The following is a 16,431-nucleotide window of genomic DNA, read 5'->3' as shown; positions in this document are numbered from 1 at the left end:
ACAGCAAAATTTCATTTTTTATCAGCCTTAGTACATTTTAGGCAGCGTTGCTTCACTAAGTACAATATATTATCACCCAATCAGTGTGCATCTCGGTTTGTTTTAGCATATCTCTACAATTTCAAAGCTCACTATACTGCAGGAGAAGACTTCTAAAGTTGAATGATAGGACAAATTGAATCGAAAGTGAAAGCAGGTAATATAGTAGTGTTGTGGCCATTTCTGTGAATGCGAGAGATGATTGAAGTATAGAATTTTAAATGCGTGTTATCCAACTTTAAAAAATGAAAAAGAAAAAAATTATATATCCAAAACAGTGAAACAGAACTGGCTCACATAACATTCTATAATTTTCCTTAAAGCTTAGTCCCTTTATTAATCAGGGGTCGCCACAGCAGATTAAACCGCCAACTTATCCAGCATTTGTTTTACACAGCGGATCCCCTTCCAGCCGCAACTCAGCACTCTTGCATTTACACTCATACACTACGGCCAATTTAGCTTATTTAATTCACCTACAGTATAGTGCATGTCTTTGGACTGTGGGGAAACCATAGGAAACCCACGTAAACTTGCAAACTCCACACAGAAACGCCAACTGACCCAGCTGGGGCTCAAACCAGCAACATTCTTGCTGTGAGGCGACAGTGCTAACCACAGAACCACCGTGTCGCCTTTCATACTACATGTGTGTGTGCGCAGAAACGCACTAGATTCATAGCCTCCATTCAAATAGTGACTTGTGCCAGGACAACAGCTTGGATTAATAAGGCCAAACCTGTAACCATTGACACCTGGCAATTTTTTCTACCACTTTCCCCAATTATATTAAGGAATTAAAGTATATTGCAATCCTGCTACTTAGTTTTTGTTAGTATATACCACCCCTCCTTTTTTCCCCTTTTTTCTGACTGTCAAGATGCCGATAATATCTATTACACATTCTTATTTAAACATTTGTTTCATGTTATTTGTCAGTGTCTAATACAAAGTTGATCGCAAAAAAGAGGTTATTATATTTTCTTTAATTGTTTGGAACAACATGAGAGCAAGTGAGTGAAAGAATTAAAATGTTTGAATGCTCTTCGAAGTCACAATCTTTTGCCCAATCTTTGAGGCCGTACTCACACCATGTACAGTTGCCTCGAACCGGGCCAAAGCACGCTTGTCCCACTCACATTACAATCAGGCATGGGCATGCTTACGTCATCAATGATGCGCAGGTGGTCAGAAGCGCTCTCGCTCAGCACAGTGGGGATTTCTTCAGTTATATTGTTTGGGATGCAGTGACACACAGTCAGATATTTTGCCGAACAGCCACTTTTGACACTCATAAACAATCATAAAGCCCTCGTGCTGCAGGAATTAGGAGGTTTGCTAAAGGTGCAGCTGTCATGCAGTGAGGGGCTTGTGACTTTAAAAAACTATGGCATTTTGCGTTCACTGAACAGTTAGAATGATTAATAATCCATAAGAAACGTCCCTAAAAAGTCACGTCTCGCTTTCAGTTTCGGCTTTGGCGTGTTTTGCACTCACACACAAGCGTACCGCACCAAAGCCCAAGTGAACCGCGCTCAGGCACACCTCTTCTAATCGAGCCAGGGCTGGCCAAGTGAACCAGGCCTGAGCCCGATTCAGAGCACTCACACTTCTCAAACGATCCGGGAAACGGGCCTGGGCACGGTTCGGATAGTATAGTGCGAGTAGGCCCTGAATGAATGTAGATTACATCAAAGGAATGTCATTTATTACATTATCACAATATTGCTATATTGGTCACAACTGCAGTTCGAAAAGGTTTAAATAAGAGACTTACCTAATTCAATGGTCCCTCCAATGCCTACAAGTGAGGCAGCACTGTGATACAAGGGAAGTGGGGTATAGATTACATCCTTTTCTGTACCGCCATATGCCCAAAATCCACCTGCTGCCTTCAGGGACTGCAAATGAGTGATGACTGCAGCTTTGGGTAGCCCTGCAACAGTTAACACACCATTACAATACAGAAAAACCCAGTTCATGCAATTTTTCATTCATTCATTCATTCACTTTTCAGCTTAGTCCTTTTATTAAATCATGGGTCGCCACAGCGGAATAAACTGCAAACTTAATCAGCACATGTTTTATGCAGCGGATACCCTTCCAGCTGCAACCCAACACTAGGAAACACCCACACACTCTTGCACACACTCACATACACTACAGCCAATTTACCTTATTCAATTTACCTACAGCGCATCCGGAAAGTTTTTTATAGCGCTTCACTTTTTCCACATTTTAAATTTAACAGCCTTATTACAAAATGGATTTAGTTAATTTATTTTCACAAAATTCTACACACAATACCCCATAATGACAATGTAAAAAAAATTAAATTCTTTAAAATTTATTAAAAATAAAAAACCTGAAATCTCACATGTAGAGAAGTATTCACAGCCTTTGCAGTGCAGCTCTAAATTGTGCAAAGGTACATTCTGTCTCCCCTGATCATTATTGAGATGTTTCAGCAGCTTAATTGGAGTTCACCTGTAGTGAATTCAGTAGACTATGCATGATTTGATAAGGGATACACCCGTCTATATAAAGTCCCAGGGTTGACAGTGCATGTCAAAGCACAAACCATGCATGAAGACAAAGGAACTGTCTGTAGACTTCCGAGACAGGATTGTCTCGAGGCACAAGGCTGGGAAAGATAACAGAAACATTTCTGCTGCTCTGAAAGTTGCAATGAGCACAGTGGCCTCCATCATCTATAAGTGGAAGATGTCCACCAGGACTTTTCTTAGAGCTGGCCAGCCATCTAAGCTGAGTGATCAGTGAAGAAGGGCATTAGTCAGGGAGGTAATCAATAACCCGATGGTCACAATGTCTGAGCACCAGCGTTTTTCTGTGGAGAGAGGAGAACCTCACAGAAGAACAACCATCTGTGCAGCAATCCACCAATTAGGCCTGTATGGTAGAGTGGCCAGACAGAAGCCACTCCCCACCTGGAATTTACCAAAAGGCACCTGAAGGACTCTCAGACTATACGAAACAAAATTCTCTGGTCTAATGAGACTAAAGTTTTACTCTTTGGAGTGAATGCCGGGCGTTATGTTGGAAGAAAACCAGGCACTGCTCATCATCAGTCTAATATCAGGCTAATACCAGACCTAAATCCTATTGAATATCTTTGGAAAGATCTGAAAATGGTTGTACACCGTTGCTTCCCATCCAACCTGATAGAGTTTGAGAGGTAGTGCAAAGAGGAATGGGCAAAAATTCCAGAAGACAGGTGTGCCAAGCTTGTGGCATCATCTTCAAAAAGACTTAAGGCTGTAATTGCTGCCAAAGGTGATTTTTCAAGTGTTTTACTTTTAATAAATGTGCAACAATTTAAAAAAAAATTTTTTTTTCACTTTGTCATTATAAGGGTATTGTGTGTAGAATTTTGAGGAAATAAATGAATTTAATCCATTTTGGAATAAAATTTGGAACAAGTGATGCACTATGAATACTTTCTAGATGCACTGTATATCGCATGTCTTTGGACTGTGGAGGAAACCGGAGCACCCGGAGGAAACCCACGTGAACAGGGAGAGAACATGCAAACTCCACACACAAATGCCCACTGACCCAGCCGGGGCTCAAACCAGCACCTTCTAGCTGTGAGGCGATCGTGCTACCCACTGCGTCACCGTGCGCCCACTAAATGATTTTAGAAGCTAAATAAAAAATATGTGTTTGCACAAGGGCTTATGAAAGCTTCTCTTGAGAAAGAAAAAAAAAACATACTTCTCTTACACGTTGTGAAATGACGCTGTTGAATAAAGCCATAAATAAAGTGTTCTCGTAGCTTTATAAAATTATGGATAAACCACTGATGACACAGGGACTGTTTCATAATGTACACAGTACTACAGAAGAGAGATCTTAGATTTCATAAAAATATCTTAATTTGTGTTCCAAATATGAACAAAGGTCTCAGTAATTTACAATTATAGGTCCTTCAAACAAAAAAAAATGCAGTAAATATTTTGAAATAGCTCAATCAGAGCCCAGAGAAAAACAAACATACAAACAAGGTACACATGAGATCCTAACACAAGATTGGGAAGTGACCATCATAAGCAAGAATTAGTTGAGACATCAACACACTTGTGCAACCAGGCTTTTCACTGTTTATTTATGGTTTGTTCTCTGTCTTTCAAGTTTCAACTTTTTAGACCTTCTGGACAGTACTAGTTTTAAAGGGAGTCACCTGAGAAGTTTCACAAAAGTACTACAAAAGTAGAGAATTTAATTTCATCTGAATCTGCCATGTCTGTGTTTTTCTTACAAAGCCACTGTAAAAATTACAGAGCAAATTACGTCCAAAACACAGCAAAGAAATAAAAAATGAAATGGACAAGAAGAGCCCAATCACCTAAACTGTTAAGACTGGCTAATGCAATGTCAGGTAAGAGCAAGTTCATTTTTGCATTCAATTACATAGCAAATAATTAGGGCCAGACGGAATCTGCGGACGTTTTTTGTCATTTCTGCAGAGAATTTTGGTAAAAGTCTGCGGATTTCTGCTGAATTATTTTGGGAGGATCATAACTAAAACCTTATTATATGAAATAAAAAATATTATCTTTTTAACTTTTCTTTAATGTTTAAAATGCAAATCCAATTATTCACTTTATTCAGTAAATAAAGCAAGTTTGTCATCATATATCTAGTAAAAGACTGAACATATTACTTTACAAACTGCATTGTACATTAATCAGATGAACATTTTCACATTAGTCAATAATATTAAGTAAAAAACTGAATAAATATAGATTTACACACATTTACTCAAGTAAATGAACAGAATTAATGATGGGCTAAAAATCTGAGGAAAATCTCCAGAATTCTATGTACACAGATTCCGGGTGGGCCTACATATAACTTTTACATTTATACATAAAAACATTTGTTTCCAATGGGTTTATTATATTATATGATATTTTAATATTATATTTATTATCACAAGTTTACATTTAGTTTTTTGTTATATATTTTTAATCAAATGATTACAAAACAATAAATAAGAGGATGTTTTACATACTTAAATGTGCTGAAATGTTATTTAATCTTCAAATACATTTGATCATATTTCAAAAAGTGTGTTCAATCAGCAGGTTTTAAGTGCGACCATGTAAGCACAGATATGGTAGTCCCAATCAAATTCGTATAATTTGATAAAAAGAACTGTAACTCAAATATTATTTAAAAAACTAGTCTTTCACTAGGCCAGGGGTGGCCAACCCTGTTCCTGGAGAGCCACCTTCCTGCAGATTTCAGTTGCAACCCATATCAAACACACCTGCCTGTAATTATCACGTGATGTTCAGGTCCTAGATAACTGGCTCAGGTGTGTTTGATATGGGTTGCAACTGAAATCTGCAGGAAGGTGGCTCTCCAGGAACAGGGTCGGCCACCCCTGCACCAGGCTCTTGTCACTTTAATTTTGCTGTTTTCAATGCACACTTTAAAAAAATAACTCAAGAGGTCTGTTACCACTGCATAGTTTAATACTTTATTGTAACTTAAAAATTCTAAAATGCTGATTAGATTAAAACTTTTAAGGTGCCAGAATAATTTTATTAAGTTTTCAAAACAGGAAAATATTGATAATTACATCAATTTAAAAATGCTGCTAATTTAAAGGTAGATATATCTGTCAGTTGCTTTAAAACAATATTTAACTTGTAGCAACCCAAAGAAATTGGGTTGATAACTCACACTAATGGAGTTTTGTATTTTTAAGTCCACACACTAATGTTTTTTGTTATTTTTTTTACGCTGTAAAAAGGACAGTACATATTTTTGTTTTGTAAAACAATAAAAAAAAACTGTGGTTTAATACAAATAAAAAACTACCGAAAAACAAAAATGTTGTTGTTAAATGTATTTCTTACAAGCATGAACAGTAAGTTTGAAAACAAACAAAAAAGTAACAATTTTGGATACTTAATTTATTTGGGGTACTTAACTTATAAATGTGCGTGTAATTAAGTACATAACACTAGATTTGTTTTCAATTTTAAAACAAAAAACTAATCGAAACAACATTTTTGAGTACTCAACTCAACTCAAGGTTTTTGCTATGTAAAAATGCTTCTGATTGAAGAGAAAAATATTTAGCTAACATAATATAGTTTGTTATCTTATCATAATCAAAAATATCATTCAGCTATTTATTGTTCAGAATCATTTTTTAATATAATTTTCCAGTATTGGGTTGCAGCTGGACGGGCATCCGTCATGTTAAAAATATGCAGAAATAGTTGGTGGTTCATTGCACTGTGGCAAATCCTAATAAATAAATATCTGAACTGAAGGAAAATTAATGAATTATAATATAAATAAATTAAAACCAATTAACTAACAGAGATTGGAGAGAATGTACAAAATCATTTTGGGTTTTTCAGATCTAGCAATATTTCAAATTATTGTTCACCCAAAACTGAAACTTTAAATGGTAAATTTACAATTATTATTTTTTGGATCATGAAAGTTTTAACTAAAAAAAGAGGTCTTTGATGATTCATGAAATGCAAGTCAAAGCATTTTAGCACTTTGAGAGTCAGGCAAAAATGATTATCTGTGGTTACTGAAAATACTGAAGTAAAAAGATCAGTCTGTAAATTAAACTGAACAACCTCTGCAAAAGCTTTGGAGTGTGTTCTGGGCAGTCTGGAGCATTTACAGAACTGTGTTGTTACGTGTATGTCATTATGTATGAGAAATCTTGCACTCTATATTTTTATGAAACATTTTCAGATGCTGTGGATTAAAGCTAACATTGTACAAATACTTTTTGTTCTTAGTATATCAGTACTTGCTGCAGGTATTAATTTTGTTTTGCTTGCATGTGTTTTTTGACTCTAAGGGCTCTATTTTAACGATGTAGGCGCAAAGTCCAAAGTGCAGGGCGCAAAAGAACGTACAAATTCACTTTTGCTATTTAAAAGACAGGAAACACGCTCTGCGCATGGTCTAACAGGGTTGAGCTTACTCTCTTAATGAGTTATAGGTGTTTCTTGAGAACAGTGACGTAGCGGACGGGCCCGCAGGGGCCCCGCATGATTAGGGGGCCCTGTTTCGTCGCCATATTCAATAATTGAAAATCCAGCAACCGCAATAATCAAACTCTTGGGAACAACTGTGGTCGGAACCAAAGTTCACAGGTCTGTGTTCTCTGCGGTGGACTACTTCATTCTGATTGCTTGTCGCCGAACCGCGTCATAGATCATACAATAAAGTTAATTTGATTTCAACTCTTCTCGACACCCACACCGGAGAAGACACGCCGCTCTGTTTCTCGCCGCCGGTTCTCATTGAAATGAATGACTTCTGGCTACTTTGACGCTCTCGCCGCTTTCGATTTGTGATCGATCCACAGTTTGTGAAGGCTATCCGCGTTGTCGCTCCACCCCGCCTCCCTTCCCCGCTCCTCAATTTGTGTGCCCTCTCCCCACCCGGAAGCGAAGACAGGAAGTCTTCCTCTCACAGTGATCCCTGCAGAGGGGCCTCCGCATTTTGCGCTACGCCACTGCTTGAGAATAAACCAATCAGAGTCTCATCTCCCATTCCCTTTAAGAGTCAGTTGTGTCACTCCATGGCGCATTTGCTATTTACATGTTAGACTTTGTAAGTGGAAAAACTGAACATTTCAAAACAGTTAAAGAAAACAGTTAAACAGCATCTGCAGCAAGAGGATAATGAGTCTAATCCATTTGGCCTTTACTTTCACTTTCCCTCTTTCGTGGATAAGGAAATGAAAATAAAAAGGAAATGTTGTATGCTCTCCACTAAAGACATCCATTTGCCTACATAATTAATTTTGTTTGTTAAGCGCAAAGATTTGTTTCAAAACTATTTCTAAATTCAGTTCTAATTTCCAGCAAACGAATAAATGAACAATAACGAAGTGTGATCAATTAACTGAGTTATATTCAAAGTCAGTCCTATGCCTCACATGGTCAAAGTGGACAAATCTAAGCTTGTTTTTAATAAAACAATAATAAATATGCATTTAATAAATAATACTAATGATAATAATAACATTATACAAAAGCAAGTTGTTGTAAATAAACTGAAAAACCCCCTGAGGTGAAGAAGGCATGGAGGAACTGGTTTTTAGATTAATAGAAAATAATAATTCTCGCAACATTTTAATCCTTTAATACTTTTTCATTTGTAAAGATATTTCTGTATTGCTGTACATCCTGCGTGTTTTAAGCAATTTGTAAAGAGGCGCACAACTGACGTGCTCTGCACTGGACTTTAGACCTACTCTCAGCTGGTCTATTGCTCAGTCTATTTTAGTTCCTCAAAATAGCAACACGCCAGAAATGCGCCTCAACACACCTTCTTTATAGACCAGAACGCCTATTGGGGCAAATGAGTGCAAATGCATTTGCTATTTAAAGAGCATGTTGCAAAACGTCAAAATGACACTTGTGTCGAGCTGAAACTAGCAAATAACATTTGTGTCGCCCCTTGCGCTGCATTGCGCCGGGTGTATAATAGGGCCCAAAAAGTGCCACTGACTTGCATTTTACAAATTACCAAGGACCATAGTTGCTTTTACAAATTCTCTTTAATATTTAACTGAAGAAGGAAAAAATCTTAATGGATGACCTTAAATTAAAAGCAAATTTCCATTTTGTGTGAACTACATCTTTGAAAATAAAAGTCCATATAATATAGAGAATTGACCCTGCATTGGCCTCGGGGCCATAACCAGTCGACTCTGAATTCTCCACCACTAATCATGCACTGAACCAGCTCATCAAGATGTTTGGATCCTCCTAAAAACAGAGCTGTGAAGAAATGTCCTGATACAATGGAATTCACACAGAAGAAAAAATAAAGCTTTCCACATACCAGTTGTGCCTGAAGTGAAGATGTAGAGAGTGGGGGTTTTGAGACAGGAGATGGACCTGCGCTTAGCTGCAATTGGCTCCTGTGAAGATTTCTCAATTTTATCTAGCAGGCTGTGGACCCCAGGATGAGAATTTCCATGACCCAAAGACCAAACTGTAATATTGTCCTCCTGGAGACTGGGAAGAATGTCCTCTAAATTGTCCAGAAGATCTACAAGAACAATAAATGTGTCATATATAATTGGAATTACCATTCAGTATGATCATACAGTATTTTTTGCACTATACACTATTTTGCATCTGCACAACTCTGGTTTGCACTCCTTGCCATGTCCCCTTGGCTTAAGTGTAATTGTATTGTTTACAAATTTGTATTTTTTGATTATATTATATATGTAATTGTATTTATTGTAAATTCTTTTTAAAATTCTATTTTTTGTATTAATATTATATGGGTCTTAGAGCAACGTAAGTTCCATTCTCTTTGATATAACACAAACTATTACAAATAATAATCACTTACCTATTCATAGTTAAGGACTAACCTTAATAAATGTATTTAAGTCGGTGCAATAGCCTAGTGGTTAGCGCACTGACATTTGGTGCAGTAGCAGTAGCACGTGTCCAGAGTTTGAATCCTAGACATTTCACGTTACCCCCTTTTTTTCTCCCACTTCGCTTCCTGTCTGAAATACTGTCCTATCCACTTAATAAAGGCAAAAAGGCCCAAAATAAATCTTTAAAAATTTAAAATAAATGTATTTTACACCCAATTCCAGCTGTTATTCCATGTGCTGTATACCACTAGACTTAGTTGGCTTTACTTAAAACAGAGAGTAAACTCTTTTGCTTGTAATTATTGTGTAAACAATCTATTTGCATAATTATAAAAGTCAAGACAATAGGTTTACTGAATTTCTCAAGTAACTAATTGCATTTTACAGTGTTAATAATAACACAGTTTTATTAATAAATTAGCATCCTAACTTATAATTGTGGAAATATAAAAGGCATTCAGCATTGATGATATCTTGAATGTTTGAGAGTGTTTATAATAATTGTGTACAGTAATTGTACTGTATTCAGCCTGCATGCCTTAAGACAAAGCCTTTATCCAGCCTTATCCACTGACCTGCAGACCTACTTAATAAAATAGCCCAGCACCTGTAGACATAACCAGTGTCATAAGTCAAAGATTAAAAGGTCTAAGTTCATTACTAATATATAGATATATAATATTATAGATAAAATATTTAATTTATTTTCTCTCAGCTGACGTCTTCAGTCATCTGAGGCTAGTGACAGTCATTCATTCATTCATTCATTAGTGAGTCTGCATTTATTACTGTCCTTTGTTTGTTAAGTATTAGTTGTTGAGGTGTTTGTTTGTTTGGTGATTTGTGTTTGTGTAGGCGTTTATGTGACATATCAGGACAAACATGTGCATAATGAAATTGATATGACACGAGTAGCCTATAAGAAAGGGCTTATATATACTGAATGTTGTGATGTTGTTTTTTTCCCAGAAAATAAAAGTGTAGTTTCCTGTAAGGGGTAGGGTTGTGTGTAGGGTAGGGTAATAGAAAATACAGTTTATGTAGTAACAAAAAATCAAATCATAAAATGTCCTAAAATATCTGAAACATTATAACGTTACTTGTTTGTTTATACTTTAATGAAGTTGTCTCTGTCCAAAAATCAAGTTACCTGCTCCGACCACCAGTTGTTTGGCCCCACAGCAGTTAAAACAGTGTAGCAGCGACCTGGATTTGATGTTTGTGTTGAGAAACGCCACAGCACAGCCCAGTTTACAGAACCCGAACCAGACCGAGATGAAATCGGGCTCGTTGTTCATGAGGAGCGCGACCGTGTCTCCTTTTTTCACCGTGTCTTGAAACAAGCGCGCGACCCTGTTGCTGCGCGCCTCGAGGTCTCCATAAGTGTACGTCACTCCTTCAAAAATCACAAACGGTTTTTCAGGAAACCGCTGTGCTTGTTGAACAAACCGGTCTACGATCGTTACGATCCGTGAGGTCCTTTTGTAAATTTCCAGACGCGCTCCGTATCGTATGACTTTCATTAAATAAAGAGCGTCTTTCCAGAAGTATGGAAAACACAGGCGCTGTGCGAGATGCGCGGTGAGGATTCCTGTCAGCAATGCCGCGATCCATGACAACATCTCTGGAAAAAATAAACACGCACAGACCTGGTTAAAGCTGTCAAACCGTTGACATTGTTATAGTGGCTCAGGGTAAGTTCTTCAATGGATGTTATAAAACGCATCAGACCACTGTCATCCTAATTTATGCAACGCTCTGTGTCACGTGACTGTTGTTGTACAACCGCCCTCGTTGGTGGGCGTGTCGTCTGGGCCACGCGCTCGGTCCTGTTTATCAGGCTGTTAAACTGTCTACCATACGAGTTACTATAGTAACAGGGCGTGGCGCATAGTTTAGTAGTTCCACGCCCATCAGAGAGAGAGAGCGCGCGCTCGGATGTTTATTTACTGTACCCGCTCGTAACTGTGGAATGTGCAGAGACTAGAATATCCTGGAATACAGTAGAGCATGTGCTACAACTGTATCACACCCGCTTCATAAACACATGAAAATAATGTAAAGTGTGTGGATGTTTACCACATTTGCCCATTGTTTAAAAATAGACCTAAATCATTTAACAAAATAAATAATTTAGCAATATTGTTTTGACATAGTTGCAAGCTAGGTGTTAGCATTTAGTTGATTTTTGCTGAATATAGCCTACAGTTTTAAAAAGGTTTGGTAAAAGAATAATTGCAAGTATTCAAATTTTTGAAATGCTTCTGGGGGATTGAAAAATAAAGATTTTCGAGCACAGATGAGTTAGAGCTTATCACGTTTTTTCAAGTTTAGTGTCATATGAATATGTAGCCCACTGTATACTATGGAATAAAATTAAATATTTATCTGTATTTGCTGAATTTACAAAGTATGTTTGTAATATTGGTTTTATTCTAGTTAATTTCATTTCAAATGTCAAATAAAATATTAATTTTATCAAAGAGAGAGTTAAAAAAAGTAATAATATAAGTAATATTTCCTTACATTTATATAGCGCTTTTCTAGATACTCAAAGCGCTTTACATATTGAGTGGAATCTCCTTATCCAGCACCAGTGTGCAGCATCCACCAGGATGATGCAACAGCAGCCATACTGTACCAGACCAGGGCTGGACTAAATAAGGGGCATTATGGGCACAGGCCCAGGGGCCCATGCGAGTGGGGGAAAAAATGCAGATTTTCGACTGTCTATTAGGGCTAAGTGCAAATAGCGCACCTCACTGGAATAAGCTATTTGAGCAATTTTCCGCCCATCACTGTTTGATTGACAGAGACAACATAACTAAAGAGCGCAATTGACAGCAGAGTGAGTGACGTAGCTTGTAAAGCGCAAGGTTTGAATCCAGCGTCTTATGAACTCATTCTTCTTTTTTACCCCATTACACATCAGATTGAAAATACATTTATTGTCATTCATTCATTTTCTTGTCGGCTTAGTCCCTTCATTAATCTTGGGTAGCCACAGTGGAATGAACCGCCAACTTATCCAGCACGTTTTTGCGCAGCGGATGCCCTTCCAGCCTCAACCCATCTCTGGGAAAACATTTATTTTTATTAGAAAGGAAATATTTTTGTTTTATGGAAATGTGATGTAAAGTCACAAGTGGCTCATGGGTATTTAATAAGGTTTAGCCTATTTCATGTGTATAAACAGCATCTAAATAGTGATTTTGAAATATTCTATAAACAGTTATTTTCCATCTGGTGTTAAATGTTAGCAAAATCTTAATATAGCTAGTTTGTATTTACAACAAATACCCTTTAAAATATATATTTTTACTGCTTCAGTGAACTTAAACAAGTATACTAAAAGTCTTTAATTTTTACTAATTTTAATAATTTTTTTTATCAAAGCGTGCTTTAAATGCTTTAAAAGTAAATAAATCTGTGTAGACTATAAATATATGTACTATATATCATTTATTTTTAAAATGTGGGCAATACAATATAGATTTATTTTATTAAAAAAATAACACATTATTCTTATTTTTTAATTCAACTATAGGGGTGCGGACAGGTAGGGTAATTATTATATGTATTTTTTATTATATTTAAACATTTTAATTAAACAAAGCAAAAAAATATATATATACGTCAAAATAAGAAAACCTTTTTTACCCAGAAGGCCATAGCTGTGAATTCGCTTCTGTTTGGCAAGCCCGCCAATACAGGTATATGCCTGCTAATACAATGGATCGGTTTCTGAGACCCCCCGATTTAAGGCCTTTAAGTTCAGGGCTTAAACCCAAAAGACGACAATAAGATGATCAGTATTTGAGTTTAGGATTTACGTGGACAGGACCAGCTGATGAACCACGACCTTTATGTGTGGTTTGTCAAGATATTTTGGCTAATGACAGCATGAGACTCGCTAAACTTTGACTGTTTTGACTGGGATGGACAGTTCTTGGATCTGTTCTATTCATATTGAACCATCATCCTAGTTTTAAAAACGTTATAATAAAATACTTGTTATTACTCTGTAAATAATTGCACTTTCATGCAAATGATGATAAAAGTGACTTAACAGTCTGACATCTGTCTGTGTCTTTATATATACTGTATGTATATATATATATATATATATATATATATATATATATATATATATATATATATATGTGTGTGTGTGTGTGTGTGCGCGTGCGTGTGCGTGTGTGCTTGCGTGTTTGGGAGGAGGGGGGCGCCAATGGATAAGTTGTGTCAAAAGGGAGGCCCACTGCCTTAGACTTTGAAAAACCCTGCTTTAGTGGATGGTTGATAAAGTACTGTTATCATTTACTCATTCTTTACTTGTTTCAAACCAAAAACTATATAGTCTCTTAATTCTGTTAAACACAAAATAAAATATTTTGGAAAAATTATGGAAACCTGTAACCATTGATGTTTATTTGTTTTTCCTACTATGAAAATCAATGATTACAGGTTTTCAGCCTTCTTTAAAATATCTTCCAGATGAATGAAGCATAAAGGTATGCAAGCACTTGGGGTGACCAAATAGCGAGTAAATGTTTGGGGTGAACTAAACTTTAATTTGATTAATTCCTTTTCTGAAAGTGAAATACTCGAAACAAATAATTTCTTAACTTCTTGCGCTATCTAAAACAAAAATAAGCATGTCTGAGAACACAGCTTTTTATTTCTAAAATTGAATATTTGTCGAAAACTGTGATGACCCTCTTATTTACATTTTTTAAAATAAAAACTAATGTTTTACCTGTAAAATACCATTAAAATGTACAGTTTTAGCCTACATAATGTAGATTTCAGTAATTTTCTTAGCAGATAGATAGCAATTCATTATGTCTGTAGTGCTGTTTAACAGCAGTAAAAATATTTAAGTAAAATATTCATTTCTAGTTCCAACCAGATTAAATTTGTGACCAGTTCTTTTGTGGACACACAGCACAGATGGAAGTTTTCTAACGAAGTTTCTTCTTTGTGACAGCCTTTGTTTTTGTCCTTTATGAATGGCATTTTGTTCGCATCCAAATGGGTTTTGTGTTACAATCAGCCAAGGACTGCAGATTGTTATCATGCAAATGACAGTGTTGCAATGGCGACCCTGTTCTTCCATTCATTCAAAAGAAAGAGCTGCAACCGTGCTCTTCAGATACACTCAGAGAGTAGATTATTTGTAAAGTAAATGTACACTATGTTTTCCTACAGTAGGGTAACAATGCTTACTTCTGACAAACTTTTTTCTAAGTATTTAATTTTAATAAGATTTCATCCTATAAGAAAATATCTGTTACTAAGAGGTCAGTAATGTACCTAATAGGATGAAATAACTTTATTTTAAAATCCTTCGTAATGACTATCCCTAAAATGTATCTAAATTTAATATAAACAATTTTTCCCAATGCACATTCTGTAATTCTTATCTGGAAATGATGGCACATTTATTTTTAGAATGCAATTTTGTAGAAATTTTTTGGATTGAAATATCTTGGCTTGTTTTCTCAGCATAAAAGTTTAGATTTTTAAGACAATTAATCTATTGTCTTTGATTTGGGAGTCATTTTGTAAGGAAGCGGACAATAATGTGTTTTAATTTTTAACTCTTTGTCGCCTGTCGAATGTATGCCTAATTTTAGAACATTTTGTATTGACTTGAAACTCTATTATGAATCTTTCTGCTTATTGTTAAATAAGGAAGCTGCCAAAATAACTGTACTACTAGAAAAAAATTGTGTTTACATTATAAGCATACTTTTAAATGATCAGATCCTTTTTGTTACGCCCATATAACACTCTAATAATTTAGAGCGTTTTTATTTTATTTTATGTTCTTTAAATATTTATTTTTCTTTCATGTATTGGTTTTTTCTTTATCCTTTGAAACATTTGTGTAACTAGCTGTACAATGAATATTTATCATTTGTATTCAAGTCACACAATATCAGTACAAATTAATGTTTTATGTATCCTGTTGATAAAAAAGGATGTCAGTGACGTTTCTCTTTAGGTTAAGCTCCATCAAGTGGACGTCGACATAATTTTGCATGATTTGCTTCCGCTCTTTTTCTGAAACTTCCATCTGTTGTTGTTGATAAACTAGAATCCATTTGTAGTTTTTTTTTATAAAATATCTCTGCTCATAAAAACAATATGAACCATTTCATAATTTCTAATGGTTCCCTTTAAAACATTACAAACAATCGACTTTTAATCATTAAAAACTAGGCTATGTGACTCCATTAGGATAATTTTAATATGAAACAAGACATGTAACCCAGAGGAACAATTATAGTTTCCATTATGAGCATTACAAATTCAATTAGTGTTTCTATTTTTTTCAACAGGAGCATCACTAAAATCCTTGTTCCATACACGATGACTAAAAGTTCTCATATTTTCTAATGTTTTTGAAAAAAGCCTCTTCATCTGCATTTATTTGATTCGAAAAACAAAGCTGAATTGTCAGGAGTCACTATTTTAGTCTTCAATGCCACATGATCCTTATGGAAGGAAATACTTTTACTCAGAAATAATGCATTGAAAGTCACTGCCCATATAAAGTTATGGATATTTAAAACTGATGTAGCCTATTTTTAATTAATATTAATAAGAGGTATTAATAAGCATTATTGACTTCAGTTTTGCTTTACATTTTGGAAATTCAGCTTTGCTTTACATTTTATTTAAAATATATATATTTATATTTGTTACCTATAGAAATACATAAATGCCTTATAGGGACTTGATGTTTGTGTTCTGTGTAATTATTATTCATAATATTATTCATCATTCATTTTCTTTTTGGCTTACTCCCCTAATTAATCCGGGGGGTCGCCACATCGGAATACACCTCCAACTTATTCAGCACATGTTTTATGCAGCGGATGCCCTTCCGGCTGTAATCCATCTCTGGGACACATCCACACTCATATACTACGAAAACTTAGCCTACCCATTTACCTATACTGCAT

General features: G+C 35.7%; 1 protein-coding gene across 5 annotated transcripts in view; it reads right to left on the bottom strand.

The window, feature by feature from the left end:
* The window catches only part of slc27a6 (solute carrier family 27 member 6), a 40,814-nt gene extending 29,635 nt beyond the window's left edge, over nt 1-11,179 (bottom strand). For all 5 annotated transcript variants that reach the window (XR_015500512.1, XR_015500513.1, XR_015500514.1 and 2 more), the window contains 3 exon segments: nt 10,608-11,179; nt 8,902-9,111; nt 1,817-1,975 (listed from right to left, as the gene is read on the bottom strand). Coding sequence is in view for 1 of the 5 variants with exons in the window: in NM_001077386.2 (NP_001070854.2) it covers nt 1,817-1,975; nt 8,902-9,111; nt 10,608-11,079 (841 nt within the window). In the remaining 4 variants the exon portion in view is untranslated.
* Nucleotides 11,180-16,431: the final 5,252 nt, after the last annotated feature.

The sequence above is a fragment of the Danio rerio genome, chromosome 10 (genome assembly GCF_052040795.2).
Source record: "Danio rerio strain M-AB ecotype USA chromosome 10, GRCz13ab, whole genome shotgun sequence".
NCBI classification, from domain to species: Eukaryota; Metazoa; Chordata; class Actinopteri; order Cypriniformes; family Danionidae; genus Danio; species Danio rerio.
The sequence above is the reverse complement of the archived record's forward strand: the minus strand, read 5'-3'. Positions and strand labels throughout refer to the sequence as shown.